This window comes from Heterodontus francisci, chromosome 38 (genome assembly GCF_036365525.1).
Source record: "Heterodontus francisci isolate sHetFra1 chromosome 38, sHetFra1.hap1, whole genome shotgun sequence".
NCBI classification, from domain to species: Eukaryota; Metazoa; Chordata; class Chondrichthyes; order Heterodontiformes; family Heterodontidae; genus Heterodontus; species Heterodontus francisci.
Genome location: NC_090408.1, coordinates 44,369,557 through 44,397,427, shown reverse-complemented (window position 1 = coordinate 44,397,427; position 27,871 = coordinate 44,369,557). Strand labels below are relative to the sequence as shown.

The 27,871-nt window shown below is 45.6% G+C and overlaps 1 protein-coding gene across 1 annotated transcript; it reads left to right on the top strand.

The window, feature by feature from the left end:
- Positions 1 to 536: 536 nt before the first annotated feature.
- On the top strand, positions 537 to 27,871 carry LOC137352598 (WASP homolog-associated protein with actin, membranes and microtubules). The gene is made up of 10 exons (XM_068018296.1): positions 537 to 1,172; positions 7,349 to 7,522; positions 9,243 to 9,393; positions 10,173 to 10,342; positions 10,423 to 10,585; positions 12,819 to 13,006; positions 17,635 to 17,721; positions 17,801 to 17,896; positions 24,516 to 24,963; positions 25,278 to 27,871. The coding sequence occupies exons 1-10, from the start codon at positions 603 to 605 to the stop codon at positions 25,577 to 25,579; spliced, it is 2,349 nt and encodes a 782-aa protein (XP_067874397.1). The 5' UTR covers positions 537 to 602; the 3' UTR covers positions 25,580 to 27,871.

Below are 27,871 nucleotides of genomic sequence, written 5' to 3'. Positions count from 1 at the left end.
AGGACATAGAAGCACCGGAGAAAGTGAAAACTGATTTACAAGGATGGCACCTGAACTGAGAGATTACAGCAATTGGGAAAGATGGTACAGGTTGGGTTTTTTCTTCACAAAAGACAAGACTTAGAGCAAAAGTTATGAATGGGTCGGACAGGGTAGATGTGGTGAAGTGCGAGCCATAGATAAAAGCTAATTATTGATCAATAGGGAAATGAGAAAGTTCCTCAGAGACTGAGTTTGGAACCTGGGCCCTGGAGATAGACGAGTACAAGAGAGAGAAGGGAATAGAAAGGCTGAGAATGAGGGCGATGGAATGGGAGGAAACTCCTGGAGACTGTGTGGGCCGAATGGCCTGAAGATCCTCCTGATCCTGTCAATGGGCTCTTGCTGTGCTCCGGTGACGTCATGCGATTGCTATGATGTCAAGGGCGGGACTGACGTGATCGTGACGTCACAGGGAGGGCGCGGCGCCGTGACAGCGCCGGGATCGGAGGTCAAACTGACGCAGCCAATGGCGGACGAGGGGCGTGGCAGAGCTAGGGTCGGAGGTCAGACTGACGCAGCCAATGGCGGCCGAGGGTCGGTAGGCCTCAGGCCTCGGACTGATGGACGCCGAGCAGCCGGACAGCCTGGAGGGCTGGGTCGCCGTCAAAGCCGACGTGTTCCAGGAGGCCGAGCGGGGCCGCTTGCGGTTCCTGGTGGCCTGGAATGAGGTGGAGGGAAAGTTCGCTCTTACCTGCCACAACCGGACGTTGCAGCGGCGGAGCGCGGCACCCGAGGCCGAGGCTCTCCCCGAGGCCCAGGCCCCGGGCAGCTGGGCCGCGCTCTACCCCCCGCAGGAGCTGCGTTGTATACACAGGCAGCTGTCGGCGAGCTGCGCCGCCCTGGAGCCCTGCTTCCCGACGCTGCCCGAGCTGAGGCCGCCCGGCCTGTGGGGCCTCCTGTTCCCGGGCCGTTCCTTGGCCGAGGGCCCCGAGCCCGGCGCCGGACTCGACAACGTCTGTCGACAGCTCGAGCGCTACCTGGGCGCCGCCGCCGAGCTCTGCGGCCGCCGCATCCTCCTGGAGTCGCTGTTCCCCGCGGCCGAGGACGGGGAATATTTCGAGAATCTGACCGAATTCCGCAGGAGGAGCCTGGAGCAGAGAGTGGGCCGCAGCCGGGAGGCCCTGCGGAAGGTACCGAGAGCAGCGGCCGCGGGACATTGTCATCAGTCAGCCCGGGCCCGGTCCCGGTCCCGGGCCTGTGAATGGGCTGATTGTCCCTGAGCTGCAGCTCCGTATAAATGAGGGGAGGGAGGGAAAGCTTGTAGCTGCTGACAGGGGGAGGGTGGTGAGGGGGTAGACAGGGGGGCTAGAGAGGTGGGGTAGAGGGAGGGGAGTAGGGGGTAGAGGGGGGTGGGGGGGTCGGGGAATAGTCAGGGGGGTTAGAGAGGTAGGGTGGGGATAGGGGGTCGGGGAGTAAGGGGGTAGAGGGGGAGGGGATGGAGGGGGTGTAGGGGGTAGAGGGAGGGTGGGGGGGGTCTGGGTGTAGTCAGGGGGGCTAGAGAGGTGGGGTAGAGGGAGGGGGGGTTGGGGAGTAGGGGGTAGAGGGGGGTTGGGGTGTAGTCGGGGGTTAGAGAGGTGGGGTAGAGGGAGGGGGGGGTTGGGGAGTAGGGGGTAGAGGGGGGTGGGGGGGTCGGGGAGTAGTCAGGGGGGTTAGAGAGGTAGGGTGGGGATAGGGGGTCGGGGTGTAGTCGGGGGTTAGAGAGGTAGGGTGGGGATAGGGGGTCGGGGAGTAAGGGGGTAGAGGGGCAGGGGGGGGTTGGGGATCGGGGGTGCAATCAGATTGAACACAAGGTGCTTTGGTTATTTGAGCTCTGGACAGATGTTCACTGAATGCAATGTGCAGGTTGCAGCTCCCTGTGATATGGAAAGCAGGGCAGCAGCGTGACTGATGCTGTATTGGAAATCTGATCAATCCTTTATCAACATTTCAAACTGTTTTTCTACTAATCAGTATCTTATAATGAGTAATCATACTCAGAACTGTGACCATGGCATGACAGGTAAACCAGTTCTGATCCACCGGAAGGATGGTGATGGAATTATTTTCATATGCTGTTATGCAGAACTGAAGAGCCAGTGATTTCTGTTATCCAGCATTCTGAATGCGGACCTACAATCTGTCCAAGATTTGTCTCTCTATAAACTGCACTTACCAATTGATGGCACTTCTTTATTCTGTCAGAATGTTAACTTGTGGTCTCTTACCTTTTGAAGGACTTCCTGTTGCTTTGAATCATTAAGAATTGTAATTACAGTTACAGTTGAAATACATTTAGGAACTAAAATTGGGGGAATGTTTGGATGTGATTCACAGGATTACGCAATAGGGGAGTAAAGATTTTTACCCCTGAATTAAGTTACACAAATATACAGTGAAATCTGTGTGAAAGCTTAAAGCTCACTGTGCAATATATACCTACTGTCTGTATTTTTCCAGAGGAGTGAGTTGTAGGCTGTACTATAATCAAGGGATAACAATGGTTTATATAATAGACAGACTGTTGGTCAGTTATTATCTATAGTGGGCTGAAAAAAAAACAGATTCAGTTTAAGAGGAAAAAATTATGGTTTATAAAAAATATATCGTGCTGTGCTTAGATTCTCAGTGGTGGAAGAATTCTTGCCTGTGTTTAACCAATGGGTGAGTTGTGGATCTCTGGCACACAGGCATAGTGAGGGGAACAGATCGCTATTGTTTCTGGTGCACTAGCTAGTATCAGAGAGTCCTTGTAGCCTTTCTAGCTGGTGCTAGTGGCTGATTGTGTGGGGCTGGTATAGGCCTGCATGCTGATTACCTTCCTGTTCATGCCTCAGAGATATGAAGAGTATTAATTTTGCAGTGTGCACTGTAAAGGCCAGATCCATTCTGTGTGTATGTTGAGCTGTCAGGGTTTCCAGATCAGGTGAAGGCGAGTTGAGTCCATTGGAAACATTCCACTTGTTAATGCTATTATTTTGATTTTCTGCCTAACTCCTGTGAAATGTGAATATAAATGCAGATCCTTGTAAAGGCACTGGATACTGCAAAGATTATGGGCCCTGACAACATTCTGGCAATAGCACTGGAGACTTGTGCTCCAGAACTAGCTGCACCCCTTGCCAAGCCTTTCCAGTACGGCTGCAACACTGGCATCTACCCAGCAATGTGGAAAATTGCCGAGGTATGTCCTGTACACAAAAATCCAACCTGGCCGGTCTACTCCTGATCATCATCAAAGTGATGGAAGGGGTTGACAACAGTGATGTCAAGCGACACTTGCTCGGCAATAACCTGCTCAGCGACGCTCAGTTTGGGTTCTGCCCGGGCCACTCAGCTCCTGACCTGATTACAAATATGGACAAAAGAGATGAACTCGAGGTGAGGTGAGAGTGATTGCCCTTGACGTCAAGGCAGCATTTGACCGAGTATGGCATCAAGGAGCCCCAGCAAAGCTGAAGTCAATGGGAACCAGGGGGAAAACTCTCCGCTGGCTGGAGTCATACCTAGCACAAAGGAAGATAGTTGTGGTTGTTGGAGGTCAATCATCTCAGTCCCAGGACATCACTGCTGGCGTTCCTCAGGGTAGTGTCCAAGGCCCAACCATCTTCAGCTGCTTCATCAATGACCTTCCTTCAATCATAAGGTCAGAAGTGGGAATCTCTAGCATCTAGACGGACAAGGGCAGCAAATACATGGGAACGTCACCACCTGCAGGTTCCCCTCCAGGCCACACACCATCCTGACTTGGAACTATATCACCGTTCCTTCACTGTCGCTGGGTCCAGATCCTGGAACTCCCTGGCAGCACTGTCGGTGTATCTACACCCCAAGGACTTTAGCAGTTCAAGAAGGCCGCTCACCATCACCTTCTCGAGGGCAATTAGGGATGGGTAATAAATGCTGGTCTAGTCAGTGACACCCACATCCCACGAACAAATAAAAAAAATGTCCAGGAAAGACGCTAAACACAGCCAGGGAGCACATTTCTGGCTCTGGGCTGTACAGAAGTTATTTAATCTCAGCTGTGGAGATGCCAGATAGTGTTGGCCACTTTCACCCGCATCGCTGCCCCCTCCCATTCCTCCTCCAGTGGACGGAACTGAACTGACCTGACTGGCCTGTCCCTCAGTTGGTGGGGGTGAATCAGTGGGTCCCCCGCACTCCTCCCCCCCCCCCCCCCCCCCCCAATCTGCACGAGTTTCTAGCAGTTCGATTGATAAAAATCTGATAGATTGTGTCCCAGGGTGGTGCAAAAGGAGGGTAAAACTGGAAACAAAAAGGCTGCGCTTGTTGACAATGTGACCACTAGGTGGCGCAGTACTTGCACATGCGTAAATGCAGGCTCTTCAACAAACATCAGTGTCTGCCACTTTCAGGCTACTGCCAGGATTAAAGATGGCGCTGCTCAATTTATCACAGGAAATGCTTATGGCTAGATCTTCTAGCAAACTAATTTTACATTAATTTGGGTGGAAGCTCAGTAATATGCTCATCTTTCATCTTTGGCCTCCTTGTCTCAAGAGACAATGGGTAAGCGCCTGGAGGTGGTCAGTGGTTTGTGAAGCAGTGCCTGGAGTGGCTATAAAGGCCAATTCTAAAGTGACAGGCTCTTCCACAGGTGCTACAGATAAAATTGGTTGACAGGGCTGTTACGCAGTTGGCTCTCTCCTTGCGCTTCTGACTTTTTTCCTGCCAATGCTACAATGTAGTTATAGGATACTAACTGTAATCCTCAGATCCATTTAATATTCCAGTAATCCTATTAAATACAAAAGGAATTTTATGATTGGATTTCCATTGGAAGAAAGTGAATTGTTAACCTGATTGAAAATTGGGCAGAGTATAAAATGTGCTGCCAATTCTGTATTGTGATTCTTTAATATGACTGACCAGGACTGATTTCACCTGAACGCAGCTAATAGCTCCCGTCCCACTGGCTGCTGTCTCCAGATCTCGCTGCTCCCCCCCACTCCCCTGGCCGATTGTTTCCTGCTTTCGCCACCCCGTTTTCCAGTCGGTCGCTCGCTCGCTCCCCGCATCCCTCCCTCCCCTTCCAGCTGCTAGCTCCAGGCTGCACCGCTTCCCTCCTCTCGGCCGCTCGCTCCTACGTTTGATCAGTCTCCATGCGCCACCCGAAGAACCCAGGCGGGTCTCAAGGGGTGACATAGGAGTGAGTGGCCGAGAGGAGGGAAGCAGAGTGGCCTAGAGCTAGCAGCTGTGAGGGGGGGTGGGACCGAAGCGAGGAACAATCGGCCAGGGGAGTGGGGCAGAGCAGCGAGGTCTGGAGCGAGCGGCTGAGAGGAGGAAGTGTCGACGTCTGGAACAAGTTGCCGAGGGGGGAGAGCAGCCAGTGGGGTGGGAGCGAGCGACAGGGATCGAGCTCCAGCCTCGCATTCTCCCATTCAGTTGCTTCCTCCAGCCGAGTGGGGGACTGGATACCCGATGATGGACCAGGCGCGGATATACGATGACGTTGGGGCTGCGTGATGACGTCATCCCGCGCACGCGCCACCTAGTCCTAGCAAGATGTAGCTGCATATGTGTGCAGCTTGGCGCACTCTGACATCAGCGGGCCGCTGAGTTGTCAGGAATCACTTTGAAACAGAAAATCCTGCTAATTCTCTCTGCTTCCTGTCCTCCACCCACTCAAGCAGTACCATGAGCAAACAACACATTCAGGTTCTGCCAACCAGCCATTTCTAACAAGTTTTACAATACTTACTTATCTTGTTGCATTGCCAGCATGTGTCATCTGCTCCTAAATCCTTCTGTTAACCAACTGGTCCACTGTCCCAGGCTGAACCAGACTGTTCACCTCATCACCCTGTTGACCCTTTGCTGAGCTTCCAACTCCATGTCCGCCATCACCTAGACTACCTATGTCCATCTCCATGAGGTTGCCTATAAGGTTGCCTATCTCTGCCCTGCCTCAACTCACCTACTGCTGAAACCTTTATCCATGCCTTTATTGCCTCCAGACTGATCTGTTTGAACACATTCCTGACCAGCCTCCCAACATTCACCATCCGTAAACTTCAGCTCATCCAAAACTCTGCTGCTTCTATCCTAAATCACAAGTCCCATTCATCCATTACCCCTGTGCTCCCTGACTTACATTGGCTTCTGGTCTGGCATTTAAAATTCTCATCCTTTTTTACAAATCCCTCCATGGCCTCACCCCCTCCCTATCTCTATAATCTCCTCCAGCACTTCTCCAACTCTGGCCTTTTGTGCCACCCAAATTTCCTTCACTTCACCATTGGTGGCCATGCCTTCAGCTCCTGAGACCTAAGCTCTGGAATTCACTCCTTAAACCTCCTCACCTCTCTACTTCCCCTGTGTTAACGGTGCTCCATAAATCTTTTTGAGCTATCCTAAAGTCTCCTCCTTTGCCTTGGTGTCGATTATTTTGTTTCTTTACATTCCTGTGAAATATCTTGGGACTTTTACTATGTTAAACATGTTATATAAATGCAAGTTTTATATATAATGAGCAAAATTAACAATAATCAAATCATCGCTTTTCTGTCCCCCTTGTATGTGGATCTGTTAGAAGTAGTGATTTCGTGTGCTGCTTGTTCCTGGACCTGTAATGTGAAAAACTTTGTCCTGTCCCTTTAATTGTGACTGTTGGTTTCAGCAGTGCCATGAGGAGGTGATTAGTAACGCAGTGATAGCAGCAATCCTCTGTGCTGTGGTGATTGAGGTTAGTTCCAGAACCAGAGTGGAACTTTTATTTGAAGCCCATCGATGTATCGTGTGTCAGTATTACGTACAGAACTGCAGGGAACTGCCTGATGGCAACAATCAACTGTTTCTCCCCTTCTGGCTACCATTCGCTGCACTGGATAATAAGGCTGCTGTTTATCTGTCAGTGTTAGAGAGTGAAGGGTATTTAGAATTTGGAGGTAATACTCAGCTGCTGAAATGTTATCACCAACTATGTATGAACTGTTTCCAGTGGACTTGATGCATTGCAGTTGAAAATATAGCAAATTTCCCCCCATTCTTCATCTGTACTCAGCCCCCACCATTCCCCTGTCAGTGAAAACTCCTTCCAACTCTCTGACAAACCACTAGAAGCTGCCTCTGATTCTCTCATGCAGCCGCACAGAGCCAGGTTGAGATTGAGAAGTCATCGGCATAACCTTTGGCACCTCCATCCTGGGGTGTTCCTTGTGTAGAATTTTTAAAACCTTCAATGTATAAATCATTGTGTGATGCCACTGCCCTTTGGGTTGTGTTAGGAGGGAGCAGTGACTCTGGTCAGCTAGTGATTCTTGCTGGAATTATCTCCCTGTTAACAGGTGTATATTATCTCTTCCAGATCCTGCATCAACACAGAGCTGCTAAAGATATGGTAACCCTTAATTCCATCTACCAAGAAGAAGATGAGGCTTACCAGGAGCTGGTCACTGTGGCCACGCAGTTCTACCAGTACTTACTACAGCCTTTTCGGGACATGAGAGAATTTGCCTCACTCTGTAAACAGGAGGTCTTGGTAATTCAATGCATTCAGTTGCAGTTTCTTTGTGCTTTACAGTGTAATCTTTTTGATTATGAACGTAAACTGTCTTTAATCAGTAGTAACAATCAAAGATTGAGCAGGGGCTTTGGCAGCAGTCTGTTATCTTGGAGTCCTGGATCAAAATGCAATCCAGTGATAAGATAAGGATATCTTCTCTCTGCTGGCTGTTCCTGGATACAGCCTACAATGCGAGTTTCTGAAGCCACTAACTGGTGTCAGAGGTGGACTGGAATCACGCTGATGCAGCAGTTGGAGTTGAGGCATTGGACATGCCTGATCTGGGAGTGTCTGATGCCGACACTGCTGCTCAAAATGGCAACATGTTCCATTCTTTAATGCTAATAACCTTCACCACAAAGTTAATTAAAAAACAACCTGTTTGGGGCGCTGGTCTTTGAATCCAGGCCAGACTGATGGGATAAAACTGTCTACTTTCTGAGGGTAAAAATGTGCTACTTCAAATGTGTTTTACTTCGTCCAGGTCACAGCGGGTGCAAACCCAGAGCTGAAATCAGTCAGTTGGTGCTTGAAGAGAACAAACATGAAGTGTTCCATTCTTGAGCACTAACACAGTCACCATCACCTTCTCAAGGGCAATAAATGCTGACCTTGCCAGTCGTGCCCATGTCCCAAGAAGGAAAAAAAGAAAAAATGTTTTGCCCCTAATGTTTATAACATGCTCGACCAAATTGTTATTGGATCGCCCAGAGTTCCTTCCTTATCTGAGCTGGTACCCGACTTATGTGAAAGTAGATTACTGCTTCCTGTGAGTAACCGAGTACACTGGGGTCAAAATGTTCTCCGCTTCAAAGTATCGGGTCTGTTTTTTTCTCATTTCTAAGCTCCTTGTTGGCCACACCAATTTCGAGACGTCACTAGGAGAGCAGTCGTACTTGGTCCTGCCATGTGTTGGCAGTATAGCTGACTTGTTTTGCTGAACTACCTTGTAGCAGTGACACAACATCTGAACACTGAAGGAAATTGTTCCTACACACTGCACAGTATAGAGCTGTTGGCAGGACTTGGTGGGGTTAGGTGGGAGGGGACTGTTCAGTGCCTGGGATGGAGGAAGATTCACTGGGTGGGGCGAGTGGGGTTTGCTCCCTGGGGGGAAGGGTGGGGCTCACTGCCCAGGGAGATACAATTCCTCTTCAGAAATGGAAACGTGGAGGGAGGGGGAAATGTCCCACAATTTAATCCATTATAAAATTATTTCTTTAACCAATTTATCAAAATGAATGGTGATCATGCTTCGGGAAATTTCAAGGCTGATGACCTGATGCTGGAGATTCCAATGCCTGAGGAGAATTCACTGTGTCATAAAAAAACCACTCGCGCTCGGCTTTGGACATACAAAGTGTATTTACCCCAGTCCCTCAACAATTACAGCCTGCTACATTTTGCGCTTGCTTTCTCACGCTCGCTCTCACTGTATCGAGACTGGTTTGTTCTGTGGTATGTTATGTATGGTCTCCCACTTTCTCGTGACATGATTGTCCATGGAAACCACGTGACTTTGGTTTGATTGTGTTTATATCACAGTAATTGCTGCAGCTCTAAGAATGTCTCCACCCGCTGCTTCTCCTTCTACTCTGGCACCACTTCTAACAAGAGTTATTTAATTCAAATAAATTCTCACTGCTCCACTCCATGACTTTATGTTAAAAGGTGACTGGCTCTTTCCACATTGTAGAAATCCTTGGAGTTTGACGAGTTGGGTCCAAGGAGGATTCAAGGCCTGCAGAAAGAGGCAGAGGAGTGGTCCAGGCGAATGCAGGAAGCGGTCTGCTCAATCCAGGACATAACGGTGGATTACTTTAAAGAAACTGTAAAAGCACTGGCAGGTAAATCTGATTGGAGTAAAGGCTGTTTGAGGTGCAGTCTCTGATTTACAATATTAGAAAATAAAAGCGTTTGGTTCCATGTAATGGTAATGATTTTATAACAGCAGATCTGGCTGATGTACACAAGCGTGGGGGGGCTTTGTGTTTGTCTTGATGAGCTGAGAGTTCAGGTGAGGAGGCCATTGCTCGTGTGAGTAGTGGGTGTGCAATGCAATGAGGAAGATGGAGGGGTGGGGGGGGGGGTGGTAGTTCCATTTTCTGGAAATATGTATATTTGCAAGGGATGTGTTGCCTGCAGTTACTGTAGGGGAAATAATGTACTGTGTGTTCTATACAGAAAAGCAGGCATGCATGGCAACCTGATAAACAGCCGATGTTTATTTTCAGTTATTTAAGAATATAACTTGTAATTATTGTGGTGTTTTTTGAATTTTAACAGCACAATTATTTGACCACAGCAAAGGAAACTTTAAAACAAACAAATAGCTGCTTTAATGAGCTGTTGTATGGCAAGCAATAGATGTCCCAGGCAGAAAAGAGTAATAAGACTCAGACCTGCTGGACACCACCTTTACAGTCTCCTTATTCTTATGGGTCTGGTGTACAGAGTGATTCTGCTTTGTAACCTATCTGAGTAGCATCTCTTAAGAGGCTACGGGTTTGAAGTATTAAGAGATCATATCTAATGCAGAAGAAGGGCCGAGTACTAGGTAGGAGATTTATGAATGTGCGCATAATAAAATGCTGTTACCTGACATTTCTTACGTACCTGTGCATAGCCATGCAGAAACAGATGGAGGAAGATCGAAATCATTTTGGCAAAGCTGCCTGGGCCAGTGTAGCACCCAGACTAGAGAAACTAAAGTTTATGTTTGCAAAGGAAACCTTGCAATACACAAGGGCGAAAGAGCTATGCTTCAATCGCAAGAAGGCAGAGATCCGGCACAAGGTAAGACACCTGCGGTTTCACTTCTTTTCTCCCTCTGCAGGTATGAAACATTCCCCATAAAACTCTTTCTTTAATTTTAGATGGAGCATCTCGATACCACAGAAGCAGTGGACAAAGTGGATGAGTTAGAAATGCAGTATTATGAAACACAGCTGGAATTGTACAATATTCAGCTGGAAATGTTAAAGTACGAGGAGCTGCTCCTTTTCGCACAGTTGGACACCATTCGGCGCCAGGTCAAAGGTGAGCAACGCTTACTCAGTATTCCTGCATGTTGGTTTATTCTGACTGACCCACTCGCCCATTAACAGGGTAATATTCGGAGATGTCCCTGGGGCTAATGGCTGTCATGAATGCAATGAGGATTGGGAATTGATTTAGATTTTTAGATTTAGAGATACAGCACTGAAACAGGCCCTTCGGCTCACCGATTTGCCAATAAAAGTCAGCTGTTTTAGAACAGAAGAAGTGCTTGTCTTTGTATAATGCCCCAACATCTCTCAGCAATGTCTCACTCATACACTGAATTGTTTTGATATACAGTGACCGTTGAATAGGAAAACCAGCATCCATTATTTGCCCAGCAATGAGGCTAGTGAACTGTTCTATTTTTGGTGTTGAAGGCAGGATTGTCGGCCAGGTCATCAGGAACAATGTCAGTGGATTTTTAAAGTCAATGTTAATTACAGAATAGGTAGACAGGGTCTCAGCATTTCACCTGAACGACGGTATCTGAGTATTGGCCTTAATTACCTGCTCTGGCCACAGTCAGAGCGCTGTCAATCTGCACCTCATTCAGTGCTCACTAATCTAAGTAGAGGCAGAATGAGATTTATGTTACACTTCCATCTGTGATTACTAACTAGACCTTAATCAACCTCCCTCATCACTCTTATCCTTTGGCAATTTTGATTTTGATCCTGATCCTTCACTGTGAGCCCATTAGCTGGTTGATGCCTATAAGTTGATTTTTTTTTTTAGAGATACAGCACTGAAACAAGCCCTTTGGCCCACCGAGTCTGTGCCAACCATTAACCACTCATTTATACTAATCCTACACTAATCCCATATTCCTACCACATCCTCACCTGTCCCTATATTCCCCTACCACCTACCTAAAACTAGGGGCAATTTATAATGGCCAATTTACCTATCAACCTGCAAGCCTTTTGGCTGTGGGAGGAAACCGGAGCACCCGGAGGAAACCCACGCAGACACAGGGAGAACTTGCAAACTCCACACAGGCAGTGCCCAGAATTGAACCCGGGTCGCTGGAGCTGTGAGGCTGTGGTGCTAACCACTGCGCCGCCCCTAACAAGTTGTGTTTTAACTCTACCATATAACTCTTTCATAATTTCTGTTGGGATGCATTCCTACCGATACTGGACTAGCAAACCGCTGGTCCTCAGTTCAAATCCTGCTGTGGGAGTTGAGAAATCATATTCAGAAATCTTGGAATTTGTGGGCAGATTTCTGCTCATAATCAATGTTTTTTTTTAGCAGCAAACATTTTTAACCAAATACATTATGTTCTAAAATAAAAACAAAATTCTGGAAATACTCAGCATCTGTAAAGAGAGAAACAGAGATAACGTTTCAGGTCGATGACCTTTCATCAGAACACTTTTGTCTAAGTTTAACTGGTTAATTGTCTCCTTAATTCAATTGGTGCATAAAAATCCAGTTTCAATCACAAATCATGGCCCTTTATCAACACCATGGAACTGTTAGCAGAAAGTCAGTCATCCCCATTTTGCCAAGTGTCTCCTTTTCAATACAGTCATGCTGTGATTCATTCAGGTGTGTTGCATTGACACTCCTTTCAAATTTCAGACTTATTTACATCCCCATGTTCTGATAACTGCTCCAAGGTTTTTAACCTGCACTTTTCAAATCAGTGAGCTTAATCTGAAGCCTTTGAGGATAGTCCGAGAGTTCCAAAAAGTATCAGTTAAGGTAGTTGATGAGACGGGGATGGGGGAGGATTCACTACCTAAGATTGGCTGTGTTTAGTTTTGTGTAGAGTTCTGGAACATTAATTCTCTTCTACCATGAGGAGTTGGGAAAGTTTTGCAGTGACTGAAAATGATATTTATTCGCTTGTTTGTTTTACTTTTCAATATATTTGTTTGGCTGTTAAAGTCTAAAGCCAGGTTAAGTGTAGGGATCATTCCACTGCTTCCTGAAGGCAGGGAGGGTGGTGTGGAGACACTGGGTAGAATCAGCAGCTCAAGGAAGGTTCCCTGTTATCCTGGGCATGCTATTAGACGTATCTAAATATCAAGTGCAAATATATTGGAGCACATATGCAGCCAGGGATCATCTCTGAGAGAATGAGAAACACAAGCCAGAAATTATGAGTAAAAAGACCCAAAATATAATAATGGGTTAAAAATGTACCCAGATTTAGAAAGAAAAATACTCCCATCTAATTTTTATCCACCTAACAGAAGGTCTTCACTATTATCAATTCCAGAAAAAGAGGAGGAGGTGATTTATTACGACACTTGTGAAGATCCTGAACAGCTTCAGGCCACTAACGAACCAGGGCTGATGCATGACACTCGTTCAGTAGAAATTAAAAAATTTAGGCACAAGGCTCACCAACTGGAGACTCAACGAGGTCGTATTGGCGCTCGGCGATCCTATTTGAGAAATAAGCAGGTAATTTGTGAAATCCAGTATAACTCTGCTGTCTTGTCTTGTTTAGGTAATTGATTCCCCCGCTTTCTGTAATTACGCAGCTTCCAGAATTGTAATTCTGCGAATCTAACAGCAAAGATTATTTTCTCAAACATGACTTTTGTTCAGCCAATCAATCTTGTTTCGGTCTGTAACTGGAACATGAATACACCCACAGTCTAAACCTCATTAATTGTGTTTGTTTCTTGTGTGAACAAGCTGCTGTCTCGTTTCTGGTGTATCAGCTGTTTGTGGTTGCACTCTGACCAAATCAGGCTGAGGACACGATTTTCTATCTTTCTATGACATGATGGGGGGTTTCACCCCACTTCATTGGAGTAAAGAAGTTGTTGCCCTCACCTTATCTGATTTTGCATCAGTCAGAACTAGAGCATCGCCTTCATGTGAATCACACACAATCACAAACATTACAGAGCAGAAGGAGGCCATTCGGCCTATCGTGTCCGCACTGGCTCTCCGAAAGAGTAACTCCCTCAGTTCCATTCCCCTGCCTTCTCTCCATAACCCTGCACATTCTTCCTTTTCAGATAACAGTCTAATTCCCTTTTAAATGCTTCAATTGAACCTGACTCCACCACAATCTCAGTCAGCGCATTCCAGACCTTAGCCACTTGCTGTGTGAAAAAGTTTTTCCTCATGTCACTTTTACTTCTTTTGCCAATTACATTAAATTGGTGCCCTCTTATTCTCGATCCTTTCACGAGTGGGAACAGTTTCTCTCTATCTACTCTGTCCAGACCCCTCATGATTTTGAATACCTCTATCAAATCACATCTCAGCCTTTTCTTCTCCAAGGACAATAGTCCTAACTTCTCCAGTCTATCTTCATAGCTGAAATTCCTCAACTCTGGAACCATTCTCATGAATCTTTTCTGAACACTCTCCAATGCCCTCACGTCTTTCCTCAAGTGCGGTGCCCAGAACTGGACGCAATACTTCAGCTGAGGCAGAACTAATGTCTTATACAAGTTCAACATAACCTCCTTGCTCTTGTACTCTATGCCCCTATTAATAAAGCCCAGGATACTGCATGTTTTATTAACAGCTCTCTTAACCTGTCCTGCCACCTTCAATAACTTATGCACATATACACCCAGGTCCCTCTGCTCCTGCACCTCCCTTAGAATTGTACCCTTTATTCTATATTGTCCCTCCATGTTCTTCCTTCCAAAATGAATCACTTCACATTTCTCTGCTTTCAACTTCATCTGCCTGTGTGCCCATTCCACCAACCTGTCTATACCCTTTTGAAGTTCTGCACTATCCTCCTCACAGTTCGCAATGCTTGCAAGTCTTGTATCATCTGCAAACTTTGAAATTGTGCCCTTGACACCAAGGTCTAGGCCATTAATATACATCAGGAAAAACAAGGGTCCCAACATTGATCCCGGGGGATCTCCACTACAAACCTTCTTCCAGCCCGAAAAACATCCATTAACTCTTTGTTTCCTGTCACTCAGCCAATTTCGTATCCATGTTGCTACCATCCCTCTTAATCCTTTTGAATGCTGATGGGACTGTAATATATTGGATCTCTTGCACAGAGCCGTCTTGATAGTTGCCAGTCTTCTATGGCACAAGAACCAGTGACTAGTCCATCGCCAAATGGATTATTCAGTACATCCTATTCTGCAGCTGTCTTACAGGCAAAGTGCTATATTAAAGGCTTCATGGTCGAGAGATTTCAAAGAAACAATCCAATTCCAATTAACATGTTCACTGGTGTGTTTGGGGAGGGTTTAAACTAAATTGCCAGGGGGGTTGCATATGGAAGTAAAAAGTAAAAAAGAGGAAAAAGGTGCATCATGTGAGAGTGTTGGACAGTACTAGAGAAGGGAGTATTTCTGTATTAAATAGGAGTGGACTGAGAATGACTACAAGTAATGCAAAGACAGGGTTACAATGCCTGTGTGCAAACACACAAAGTGTGGTGAATGAGGTTGGTGAGCTGCAAGCACAAGTAGTAAGTATGGGAATATGATGTTGCAAAAATGGAAATGTGATGAAAAAAAATGGTGAGGACTGGGTGCTTAACATACAAGGATATAAAGTGTTCAGAAAAGATAGAGAAGGAGAAAAAGGGAGATGGGGTGGCGGCACTGATTAGAGAAGACATTGTAGTGCTGGAAAGAGGGGTTGTCCTTGAGGGGGTAAGGACAGAATCTATTTGGTTATAGTTGAGAAACAAAAAGGGTATGATCATACTAACAGGTATTCCATAGGCATCCAACTAGTGAGAGAGAGATGGAGGAGCAAATCTGTAGGGAAATCATAGATGTGCAAGAACTATAGAGTGGTGATATTGGGGGACTTTAAGTCCTGATATCGATTGGGATAATAGAGTAAAGGGAAAGGAGAGGGAGGAATTTCTGAAAGGTGTTCAGGGGGGCTTCCTTGATCAGTATATTCTTGCCCCAACTAGAAAGGAGGAATTGCTGGATGTGGTGCTGGGAAATGAGGTGGACCAAGTGTCTGTGGGGGAGCACTTGGGTAAGAGTGATCATTGTATCATAAGGTCTAGACTGGTAATGCAGAAAAGCAAGGAAGATTGTACGGCAGAACAGCTAGATTGGAAGAGAACCAATTTCAATGTGATGAGAAGGGATCCAGCCAGGATAAAATGGAACCAAAGACTGACAGGAAAAACTGTAACCGAACCAAGGGTTATCTTTAAGGAAGAGACGCTTCAAGTACAGGCTAGGTGCATTCCAACAAGGGTGAAAGGTAGGAGAACCAATAACAGGGGCACCTTGGATGACGAGGGAGTTCATGATTATGATGAAACAAAAAAAAGTGTATGATGCATGTTGGGTGAATTTTTCGTGAGAACCAGGCCAAATACAATAATTTGAGAGGGGAGGTGAAGAGGAAAGTAAGACTGGCAAAGAGAGAATATGAGCATCAGAATGGCAGTCAACATAAAAGGGAACCCAAAATCTACTACCGGCAAGTGAATAGTAAGCGGGTAGTAAGAGCTTAATAAGTAGTTTGTATCAGTGTTTACTAAGTAATTGGAATCTGTCAAAATATCAGTAGCAGCAGAGAGAGTAGAGGCAATGGATAGGATAAAAATTGAGTGTGAAGGGATACTGGAAAGGCCGGCTATGCTTAGGGTAGATAAGTCACCTGATCCAGGTGGCTTGCATCCCAGGTTGCTAAAGGAAGTGGGGGTGGAGATAGCGAAGGGCTTGCCGTAATCTTCCATGGATATGGGGGGAGCTGCCAGAGGATTGGAGAGTGGCAAATGTGACACCCTTATTCAAGAAAGGGTGTAAGGACAATCCTAGAAACTACAGGCCAGTTAGTTTACCATCAGTGATGGGTAAGGTTTTAGAAACCATATATCGGTGGGGGCGTGGGAATCAACAGGCATTTGGAGAGGTTTGAGTTAATTAAGGATAGCCAGCACGGATTTGTAAAAGGTAGATCATGCTTGACTAATCTAATTGAATTCTTTGATGAAGTAGCAGGGAAGGTTGATGAAGGGAATGTGGTGAATGTTGTTCGTATGGATTTTAAGAAAGCATTCGATAAGGTACCACATAAAAGGCTGGTTAACAAAATTGAGTCTCCTGGAAGAAAAGGGTCAGTGTCCAATTGGATTAAAAAAATCGGCTTAAGGAAAACAGAGTTGTGGTAAATGATTATTTTTCAGACTGGAGGATGGGAGACAGTGGTGTTCCCCAAGGGTCAGTGCTAGGGCCACTGCTTTTTTTTGTTATATAAATGACTTGGAATTTCAAAATTGGCCAATGATACCAAACTTGGAGGAGTGGCAAACAGTGAGGATGATATGAACTGCCTGCAACAGGACATAGGCTAGCAGAATGGGCAGAGAGGTGGCAGATGGAATTTAATACTGACAAATGTGAGGTGATGCATTTTGGCAGAAGGGATAGGATGAGGCAATATAGACTTAATGGTGCAGTTCTAAAGAGTGTGCAAGAATAGAGGGACCTGGGGTGCATGTGCATAGATCATTGAAGGTGGCAGGACATATTGAGAAAGTAATTTGCAAAGTATGTGGGATCTTGGGCTTTATAAATAGAGGCATAGAGTACAAAAGCAGGAAGTTATGCAAGGTGATGTCTTTTGGTGTTCTGGTGACTTTGTAGAGGCTCCCCTCGTGTATCTGCATTACTTTGGTATTCTTTTATGGTTCTAGAGGATGTAAAATCTAGAAGGGTTGCTGTGTCTACCTGGTGAGCTCTGCTTTTAGATTGAAAAGGCATCTGCCATGCACCAATTTTCCACCATCCATCTCAGCAGGGTATAGCTGTGGGGCTGGTCGTGTTGAGCGGTTAGTTTCAGTTTAGCTCCGGGTCAAAATTAAGTAGCACAGTGAAGCAGGTGATAAAGATTTGCACAACATAGAAAACGGCTTACAACTCTACCTGTGTGCAAAACCACGGTGACATTTTCACAGAAATGCTCCCCATCTAGTTTCCCCAGAGCTTATTAACCTAGATTCGACTCCAACGTTTGATAATTAGAAAAATGAGGATCCCACAAGATCGATATTGTCTAGAAAGTCAGGTTGTTGGATACCATCTCCACCCCCAGGAGCTAACAACACTTTCTGTTGATAGGATCAGTGTGAGGAATCTCATAAAGCAAAGCAGGAGCAGGAACGAGGAAACAAGGCACGCATCCACCAACACCACAGTATCCAGATGGTGAGTGATCACAAAGCATGGCATGTAAGGGCTGGAATCCGGAGATTCAGACTCACTCTGTAAAACTGTGTTTACACAGAAACGTGACCAGAAGAAGGAAGAAGACAAGAGGAGGAGGGAGTGGGTAAACCTAGAGCGGCAGAAGACTTTACAGAGACTACGTACATTTAAGGAGGTAGAGTTTGATGCCTGCCATTCTGCTTTTTCATTCTTAATCCTAATTTTCAGAGCTGGGAGATGTTTTGGAATATGCTGGTGAGGCTGCGTGTTTGTTCCACACCAACAAGAGTCACAACTTCCGGGATACATTCCACTAACGTTGGGTCTCTTGACCTCAGGTTTGTTTTTTTTGTAGAGGAGATATGGAGTGGAGGTTCGTGGCCCTCCTCCTACGCTCCCCTCACTCCACCCCCCCCCCCCCAAACCACTCTCCTCCCTCCCAAAACCACTCTCCTCCCTCCCTACCTTTGATGTCTCACAATGATTCTTGGGCTCCTTCAACTTCTGATCCTCGTACTGCCCCTCGGCGGCGACATCCGAAAACACAGCATCAGTTTCCACCTGTATACTGACAACACCCAGTGCTGCCTCACCACCATATCCCTCAACTCTTCCTATCTCTAAATTGTCAGACTGTTTGTCTGTCTGACATCCAGTACTGGATGAGCAGTAATTTCCTCCAACTAAGTATTGGGAAGACCAAAGCCGTTATTCTCGGTCCCCGCCACAAACTCCTTCCCCTGGCTACCAACTCCATCCCTCTCCCTGGCAACTGTCTGAGCCTGAACTGAATTGTTTGCAACCATGGTGTCATATTTGACTCCAAGATGATCTTCCAACCACATCAGTGCCATCATGAAGACCATCTGTTTACACCTTCGTAATGTCGATGGGCTGGTAAGATGGGCAGAGCAGTGTCAAATGGAATTTAATCCTGAGAAGTGTGAGGTGATACATTTTGGGAGGACTAACAAGACAAAGGAATATACAATAGCTGTTAGGGAATAGCTCTAAATAACTGGGTATCTCAGGTAAGATTTTTAGATTTAGATTTAGAGATACAGCACTGAAACAGGCCCTTCGGCCCACCGAATCTGTGCCGACCATTAACCACCCATTTATACTAATCCTATACTAATCCCATATTCCTACCACATCCTCACCTGTCTCTATATTCCCCGACCACCTACCTATACTAGGGGCAATTTATAATGGCCAATTTACCTATCAACCTGCAAGTCTTTTGGCTGTGGGAGGAAACCAGAGCACCCGGAGGAAACCCACGCAGACACGGAGAACTTGCAAACTCCACACAGGCAGTACCCAGAATTGAACCCGGGTCGCTGGAGCTGTGAAGCTGCGGTGCTAACCACTGCGCCACTGTGCCGCCCCAAAAAAAAGTTTAAAGTTTATTTCAAATATAGTAAGTAGTGTTTTTTTTTAGGGAGTTCTGTAGTAACGAGGACCAGGGAAGAAGGGCCCTAGAGTATCTGATATTATTGGACATTAAGATCTTGCAGAAGGTTTAGTTTAATTTAAAGGGTTAAGCCGTGGAAGGAGAGCTCAAAGCTGTGGTGTGCTCCTAGTGCTCCAGGTCAGAAGCCGGGAACATTTCCAGTGCCCAGGACCATCATGTGTGCAGGAAATGTGTCCAACTGCAGCTCCTGGAAGCCCGGGTTTCAGAGCTGGAGCAGCGGCTGGGGACACTGTGGTGCATCCACGAGGCAGAGAGTATCGTGGATAGCACGTATAGAGAGGTGGTCACACCGCAGGCTGAGACTCCACAGGCAGGAAGGGAATGGGTGACCACCAGGCAGAGCAAGAGGACTAGGCAGGCAGTTCAGGAGTCTCCTGTGGCTATTCCCCTGCAAAACAGATATACTGCTTTGAATGCTGTTGGGGGGAATGGCCTCTCGGGAAAGCAGCAACAGCCCAATTCGTTGCACCACGGTTGGCTCTGCTGCACAGGGGAGGAGTAAAAAAGTGTGGGAATGCAATAGTTATAGGGGATTCAATTGTAAGGGGAGTAGATCGGCGTTTCTGTGGCCACAAACGAGACTCCAGGATGGTATGTTGCCTCCCTGGTGCTAGGGTCAAGGATGTCTTAGAGCAGTTACAGGACATTCTGCAGGGGAGGGTGAACAGCCAGTGGTCGTGGTACACATTGGTACAAACGACGTAGGTTTAAAAAAAAGGGATGAGGTCCTAGAAGCAGAATATAGGGAGCGAGGAAGTAAGTTGAAAAGAAGGACCTCAAAGGTAGTGATCTCAGGATTACTAACAGTGCCACGTACTAGTCAGAGTAGAAATAGCAGGATATATCGGATAAATACGTGGCTGAAGAGATGGTGTGAGGGGGAGGGTTTTAGATTCCTGGGGCATTGGGACCGGTTCTGGGGGAGGTGGGACCAGTACAAACTGGACGGTTACACCTGGGCAGGACCGGGATTAATGTCCTAGGGGGAGTATTTGCTAGAGTGGTTGGGGAGGGTTTAAACTAAAATGACAGGGGGATAGGGACCTTTGCAAGGAGTCAGAGGAGGGGGGGATCAAAGACAAGAACAGAAGACAGTAAGAGGAATAAGAAAAGTGATAGGCAGAGAAATCAAGGGCCAGAATCAAACAGGCAACAGTGAAAAATAGTGGGAAGGAGACGAGTAATGTTAAAAAGACAAGCTTTAAGGCTTTGTGCCTTAATGCGCGGAGCAGTCGCAATAAAGTGGATGAATTAATCGCGCAAATAGATGTAAACGGGTATGATATAGTCGGGATTACGGAGACATGGCTGCAAGGTGACCAGGGATGGGAAATGAACATCCAGAGGTATTCAGTATTTAGGCAGGATGGAGAAAAAGCAAAAGGCAGTGGAGTTACATTGCTGGTTAAAGAGGAAATTAACGCAATAGTGAGGAAAGATATTAGCTCTGACGATGTGGAATCTGTAAGGATAGAGCTGAGAAACACTAAGGGGCAAAAACCGTTAGTGGGGGTTGTATATAGACCCTCAAACTGTTGTGGTGATGTTGGGAATGGCATTAAACAGGAAATTAGAGAAGCATGCGATAAAGGAACATCTGTAATTATGGGTGACTTTAATCTGCATATGGATTGGGCAAATCAAATTAGTCACAATACCGTAGAGGAGGAATTCTTGGATTGTATACGGGATGGTTTTCTGGACCAATACGTTGAGGAACCAACTAGAGAACAGGCCATCCTAGACTGGGTATTGTGTAATGAGAGAGGAATAATTGACAATCTAGTTGTGCGAGACCTCTTGGGGACGAGCGACCATAATATGATAGAATTCTTCATCAAGATGGAGAGTGACGTAGTTGATTCTGAGACAAGGGTCCTAAATCTTAGTAAAGGAAACTACGAAGGTATGAGGCGCGAGTTGGCCATGATGGATTGGGAAACGTTACTTAAAGGGACGACGGTGGATAGGCAATGGCAAACATTTAAAGAGCACATGAATGAACTGCAACAATTGTTTATCCTTGTCTGGTGCAAAAGTAAAATGGGAAAGGTTTAGAATTCAGCAAAGGAAGACCAAGGGATTGATTAAGAAGGGGAAAATAGGAGTACGAGAGCAAGATTGCGGGGAACATAAAAACTGACTGTAAAAGTTTCTATAGGTATGTGATGAGAAAAAGATTGGTGAAGACAAATGTAGGTCCCTTACAGTCAGAAACGGCAATTTATTATGGGGAATAAAGAAATGGCTGACCAACTAAATGCATACTTTGGTTCTGTCTTCACAAAGGAGGACACAAATATCATACCAAAAATGACAGGGCTTAGTGAGAGGAGGGAACTGAAGAAAATCAGTATTAGTAGAGAAATGGTGTTGGGGAAACTGATGGGATTCAAGGCCGATAAATCCCCAGGGCCTGATGGTATGCATCCCAGAGTACTTAAGAAAGTGGCCCTAGAAATAGTGGATGCATTGGTGGTCATCTTCCAAGATTCTATAGACTCTGGAACAGTTCTTACAGATTGGAGGGTAGCTAATGTAACCCCACTATTTAAAAAGGGAGGTAGAGGGAAAGCAGAGAATTATAGACCAGTCAGCCTGACGTCAGTAGTGGGGAAAATCCTAGAGTCCATTATCAAAGATTTTATAGCAGAGCACTTAGAGACAGTGGTAGAATTGGGCAGAGTCAGCATGGATTTACAAAAGGGAAATCATGCTTGACAAATCCACTAGAATTCTTCGAGGATGTAACTAGTAGAGTTGATGAGGGGGAACCAGTGGATGTGGTTTATTTGGACTTTCGGAAGGCTTTCGACAAAGTCCCACATCTGAGATTAGCGTATAAAATTAAAGTGCCTGGGACTGGGGGTAGTGTATTGTGATGGATAGAAAATCGGTTGGCAGACAGGAAACAAAAAGAGTAGGGATAAATGGGTCTTTTTCTAAATGGCAGGCAGTGACTAGTGGGGTACCGCAGGAATCGGTGCTAGGACCCAGCTACTCACAATATATATTAATGATTTAGATGAGGGAACTGAATGTAATATCTCCAAATTTGCAGATGATACAAAACTGGGTGAGTTGTGAGGAGGATGCAGAGAGGCTTCAGGGTGATTTGGACAAGTTGAGTGAGTGGGCTAATGCATGGCAGATGCAGTATAATGTGGATAAATGTGAGGTTATCCACTTTGGTAGCAAAAACAGGAAGGCAGATTATTATCTGAATGGCTATAAACTGAGAGGGGAATATGCAGCGAGACCTAGGTGTTCTCGTACACCAGTCGCTGAAGGTAAGCATGCAGGTGCAACAGGCGGTAAAAAAGGCAAATGGTATGTTGGCCTTCATAGCGAGAGGATTCGAGTACAGGAGCAGGGATGTCTTGCTGCAGTTATACAGGGCCTTGGTGAGGCCACACCTGGAATATTGTGTGCAGTTTTGGTCTCCTTATCAGAGGAAGGATGTTCTTACTATAGAGGGAGTGCAGAAAAGGTTTACCAGACTGATTCCTGGGATGGCAAGACTGACGTATGAGGAGAGATTGAGTCGGTTCGGATTGTATTTGCTGGAGTTCAGAAGAGTGAGGGGGGATCTCATTGAAACCTATAAAATTCTAACAGGACTTGACAGGGTAGATGCAGGAAGGATGTTCCCGATGGTGGGGGAGTCCCGAACCAGGGGTCATAGTCGAAGGATATGGGGTAAACCTTTCAGGACTGAGATGAGGAGAAATTTCTTCACCCAGAGAGTGGTGAGCCTGTGGAATTCGCTACCACAGAAAGCAGTTGAGGCCAAAACATTGTATGTTTTCAAGAAGGAGTTAAATATAGCTCTTGGATCTAAAGGGATCAAAGGGTATGGGGCGAAAGCAGGAACTGGTTACTGAGTTGGATGATCAGCCATGATCATAATGAATGGCGGAGCAGGCTCGAAGGGCCTACTCCTCCTATTTTCTATATTTCTATGAAGTACAGAGGGACCTTGGTGTACTTGTCCATAGATCACTGAAGGCAGCAGCACAGGTAGATAAGGTGGTTGGGAAGGCATATGGGATACTTGCCTTTATAGCCGAGGTACGGAATTTTAGAGCAGGGAGGTTATGATGGAGCTGTATAAAATGCTAGTTAGGCCACAGCTGGAGTACTGTGTACAGTTCTGATCGCCACACTATGGGAAGGATGTGATTACACTGGAGAGGGTGCAGAGGAGATTCACCAGGATGTTGCCTGGGCTGGAGCATTTCAGCTTTGAAGAGAGACTGAAAAGGCAAGGGTTGTTTTCCTTAGAGCAGAGAAGGCTGAGGGGGAACCTGATTGAGGTATATAAAATTATGAGGGGCATTGATAGGTTAGATAGGAAGAAACTTTTTCCCTTCGCAGAGGGGTCAATAACCAGGGGGCATAGATTTAAGGTAAGTGGCAGGAGGTTTAGAGGGGATTTGAGGGAAAGAAAATTCACGCAGCGGGTGGTTGGAATCTGGAACACACTGCCTGAGGGGGTGGTACAGGCAGGAAACCTCACAGCATTTAAGAAGTATTTAGGTGAGCACTTGAAACGCCGTAGCATACAAGGCTACAGTCCAAGTGCTGGAAAATGGGAATAGATAGGTGCTTCATGGCCGGCACAGACACGATGGGCCGAAGGGCCTCTTTCTGTGCTGTATAACTCTGACTCTGCCCTGCCTCAGCTCATCTGCTGCTGACACCCTCATTCTTGCCTTTGTTACCTCCAGACTTGAATCTTCCAAAGCCCTCCTGGCTGGCTTCCCACATTCTACCCTCCGTAGGCTTGAGCTCATCCAAAACTCTGATGCCTCTCTCCTCCTTTAAGACCCTCCTTAAAACCCACCTCTTCACTTGTCCTAATTTCTCCTTAAGTGGCTTGGTGTCAAATGTTGTTGGATAATCACTGCTGTGAAGCGCTTTGGCATATTTTACTACATTAAAGGTACTATATAGATGTAATTTCTTGTTCAGGATGTAAGCCCCTCTTTTCAAAGTATTATCTCTGTTTATTCACCTTGTGCTATGTGCCTGTTGCGGGCGCTGGGATGATTAACAGCTCTCGGCCTCAGTGATGCTATGCTGTAATTACCCAGCCCGCAGTTGCTCTTCGCCTGACACTTGTCTCCCTCACTCCATCATGAAATCCTGCTGAGGGTGGAAACTCAACTCCTGGCACCCACGTGCTGTCCCCCTCATTACAGACTCTTTCTGCATTTTATATAGATTGTAAATAAAGCATTTTGATTCATTATTTAGTTGCAGATTTTGTTTCTGCACGTTTATTTATTTTTTCAAAAAACTTCTTCTATTCCAGAAATCGTCAGCACATATTGTATTTAACCCTCGTTGCCAAACACTTGGGGTGCAGAGGCAGTTCCCAGCTTCTTCTCCAGCTTCCTCCAAATCTGATCAGCCAATGTCCCTGATGGATCATTCTGCCAGAGAGAAGCAAACACGAACCAGAACCTCCAAAGCATCCAAGAACAGTCTTCCAACTTCCGGCCATATTCCGGTGAAAATCTTCCTCCCAGCAGGTGGTGCATCACCAGGACTGGTAGAGACACAGGGGATTTCTTCAGTGGCTCCTGCACCTCCCCCACCCCCTCCCCCACCCCCTCCCCCACCCCCACTACCCCCTTCCGCACCACCTGCCCTTAATACTTTCCTGGGCCACAAGAACACTTCAGTAAATGATGATCTGGGTCAACCACTCGTCTTCTCCGCAGAGAATTCAGCAAAGAGATCCCTGAAAGAAAACATAGGTAAAAAAATAAATAAATTGCAGCATCTAATTTCAATATAAAAAACTTTTGCGGCTGTTCTTTTTTAAAATGGTGTAACAGTAATGAATGGTTTAAAACCAATGTTTAGGCTGTGGTCTTGTTTCGGGATTGAATGACACAAACTCTTGAGCAAAGTTGCTACACTGCTCTTTGAGTAATATGTGAGCAACTAGATAGATAATACAGTAAGATTATAACTGACTTTATATCCTCCCTACACCTCTCCCTCCGTCACTCCTCGTGCACCTGTCTCTCCCTGCCATCTCCCTGCCTCTCTCTTTGTGTCCCGACAGGAACAATGGATGATGTGCTGGCTTCCTTGAAGCGTGGTGAAATCTTGCTTAAAAAAGTGGATCAGACAAAGCAGCGATCAGTGGACAAGTCGGAGAACCTGAGAGATAACATGTTAGCTGCAATTCGACAGGGCATCCAATTGCGAAAAGTCACAGTGGCTGTTAACTTGCCTGTGCACACTGATCCAGCCAATGATTTGGAGCGTAGCATCAAAGCAGCCATGAAACGGATGAAGAAAGTGTCCCCAGAGTCTGATGATGAGGCAGATGATGGCAGTCAGTCCGGAGAATGGGACAGCTGAACACACACCATATCCCCATGCTTGCTGTGCAATTTGAATAACCTCATTAGTAAATTTGTTTCTATCCTGTCTGAATTAGTTGACAGGAAATCGTCGTAACAAAACAGAATAACGTTTGAATAGTTTAAACAGTTAGGTTCTCTGTCAAGTGATCTAACTAATGGCCAACTGCACTTTACCAAAGAACTTCACTGAATTTTTAATGTCAGATGAAAGGGTTTATTTATCATTTTGCAATCTGTCAGAATTCCCTGCTACAGTAGAGTGTGAAAATAGTACACGTATCCTGGTTTACTGGCAAATCAATTTTTGCAGCAACAGATTAAATTGCGGAATAGTTTGAATTGAGCATCATTGAATTAAAAGTACACTTTGTACACACGTGTATGCTGGTCTCCTATAATGTACATTTTAATTTCTTCTTGGGAACCAGCAAAGACCGTTATACTCTTGTCCCATCCTTCCCCTAGCCTTCAGTCTCTCATCTCCTTATTCCATATATACACTAGAACCTGATTAACGTTGCACTTCAATTCAAGTGCCTTTTTAAAAATAAAAAACTGAATCGTGTGATTTGATTGTAGCTATGATGCCTTTTGCCAATAACTTGCATTGATGCAAGTCCTTTACTGTCACATCCCAGCAGGATAACGAGAATGAATTGCGAGCTGAATCACAGGAGTGAGTATGGAGGGGAAAGAACGCAAGAAGTTGCATTTATATAGCGCCTTTCACAACCTCGGGATGTCCCAAAGTGCTTCACAACTAATGCAGTATTTTTACTTTGAAGTATAGTTGGTATAATGTAGGAAATGTGGCAGCCAGTTTGCACAAAGCAAGCTCCCACAAACAGCAATGTGATAATGACCAGATAATCTGGTTTTTTTTGTGATATTGGCCCAGGACAGAACGGAGAACTCCCCTGCTGCTCTTCGAGTAGTGCCATAGATGTTTATCATCCATCTGAGAGGGCAGACAGCACCTTCGTTTAACATCTCATCCAAAAGATGACCCTTCTGACAGTGCAGCACTCCCTCAGTACCACACCCTTCTGACTCAGGTGAGAATGCTACCAATTGAGCCAGAGATTAGAGAGATGGATGGTGTGGGGTGGAGTGTATCCATGAAGGGATTTAAACACCAGAATGAGGATTTAAAATAGTTGCTTTGGAGGACCAGAAGCCAATATAGGTCAGCAACAGGGGTGAGCGTGACTTGGAGGAAGATAGGATATAGGCAGTTTTGGATAAGCTGAAGTTTATGCCAACAAAAATTAACTTGACAACTGAATAAACCTGCCTGCTCACAATCTCCATCTGTTACCTGATTAACCATAAGCAACCACTCTTGTTATTAACTTGAGGTATTTAACTGTGATGTGTTATAGACTCTGTACTTACACAGCTGGCAACCTACCCAGAATACAACCTTAGAGCAGCAGTGCCCCTTCCCGTGTTTTAATGATACGAACACTCCGGAGACACAGTTGGAAATCAGAGATGACCCTAAACATTCACTACCTTCCTTATTAAAGTCTAATTTTTCAGTCTCATCAAGGATGCCTGAGGTCCTGCCTGCTGTCGCACTGAAACAGACCACCCAGTTTGGCCCCAGACAGGGCCACAGCCTGGGTGTCTTCAGACTCCTGCTCTTTCTCGCTATCCTGTGACCTTGGATGAGAACAGGATTGGCCTTGACTGTGGCGCCCCCAGAATTGAATAGCATTGATAGCTTTTGCTGTTCAGACTCACGAGGAACATGGCTAATGTGGTGAGGTACTGGAGTGCAGCTAATGGAGCCAGATCCTGGTAAGAGATGAGAGAGTGCAGAGGGAATATTCGTTAATATTTCATTAGACATTTTAATGTATCCTGAATTATTCCATTTAGAACACTGGACACGGTGTGTGCTGGTGACTAAACCATTGAGATTTACTGTTAATTGAGACAGTTTACCTTTTTTAAAAAGAGCTTCCACAAATGTACATAGTTATAAATTGTAATCTTGCACAGATCTAGAATTGAAATTGATGGCCCTCCATTAAGAATATTCCAGGTTATCAGGTCTAAGGCACTTTAAATTGTAATTACAGAACACTCAACATTGTTTCAGAGGGCTGTATTGATATTGAAAAAGCTTAAATATTGTATACAGTTGTATTTTAATTTTTTTTAGCTCCATTTGCTTGTGGAATAATTCTTCCTTGTGTGAAGCTGCATATAACGGGAGTGTCTGGTATTGCTCTGTTTGTAGAAGTTAATACTGATAATAAAATGTTATTTTTTAAACCTT

What these genes read in the sequence shown, in the direction of transcription:
- LOC137352598 (XM_068018296.1), top strand. Translation starts at nt 603, where the DNA reads ATGGACGCCGAGCAGCCGGACAGCCTGGAGGGCTGGGTCGCCGTCAAA. An exon ending in CATTCGGCGCCAGGTCAAAG is followed by an intron (nt 10,586 to 12,818) that starts GTGAGCAACGCT and finishes TATCAATTCCAG; the next exon opens with AAAAAGAGGAGGAGGTGATT. An exon ending in ATCCCTGAAAGAAAACATAG is followed by an intron (nt 24,964 to 25,277) that starts GTAAAAAAATAA and finishes GTGTCCCGACAG; the next exon opens with GAACAATGGATGATGTGCTG.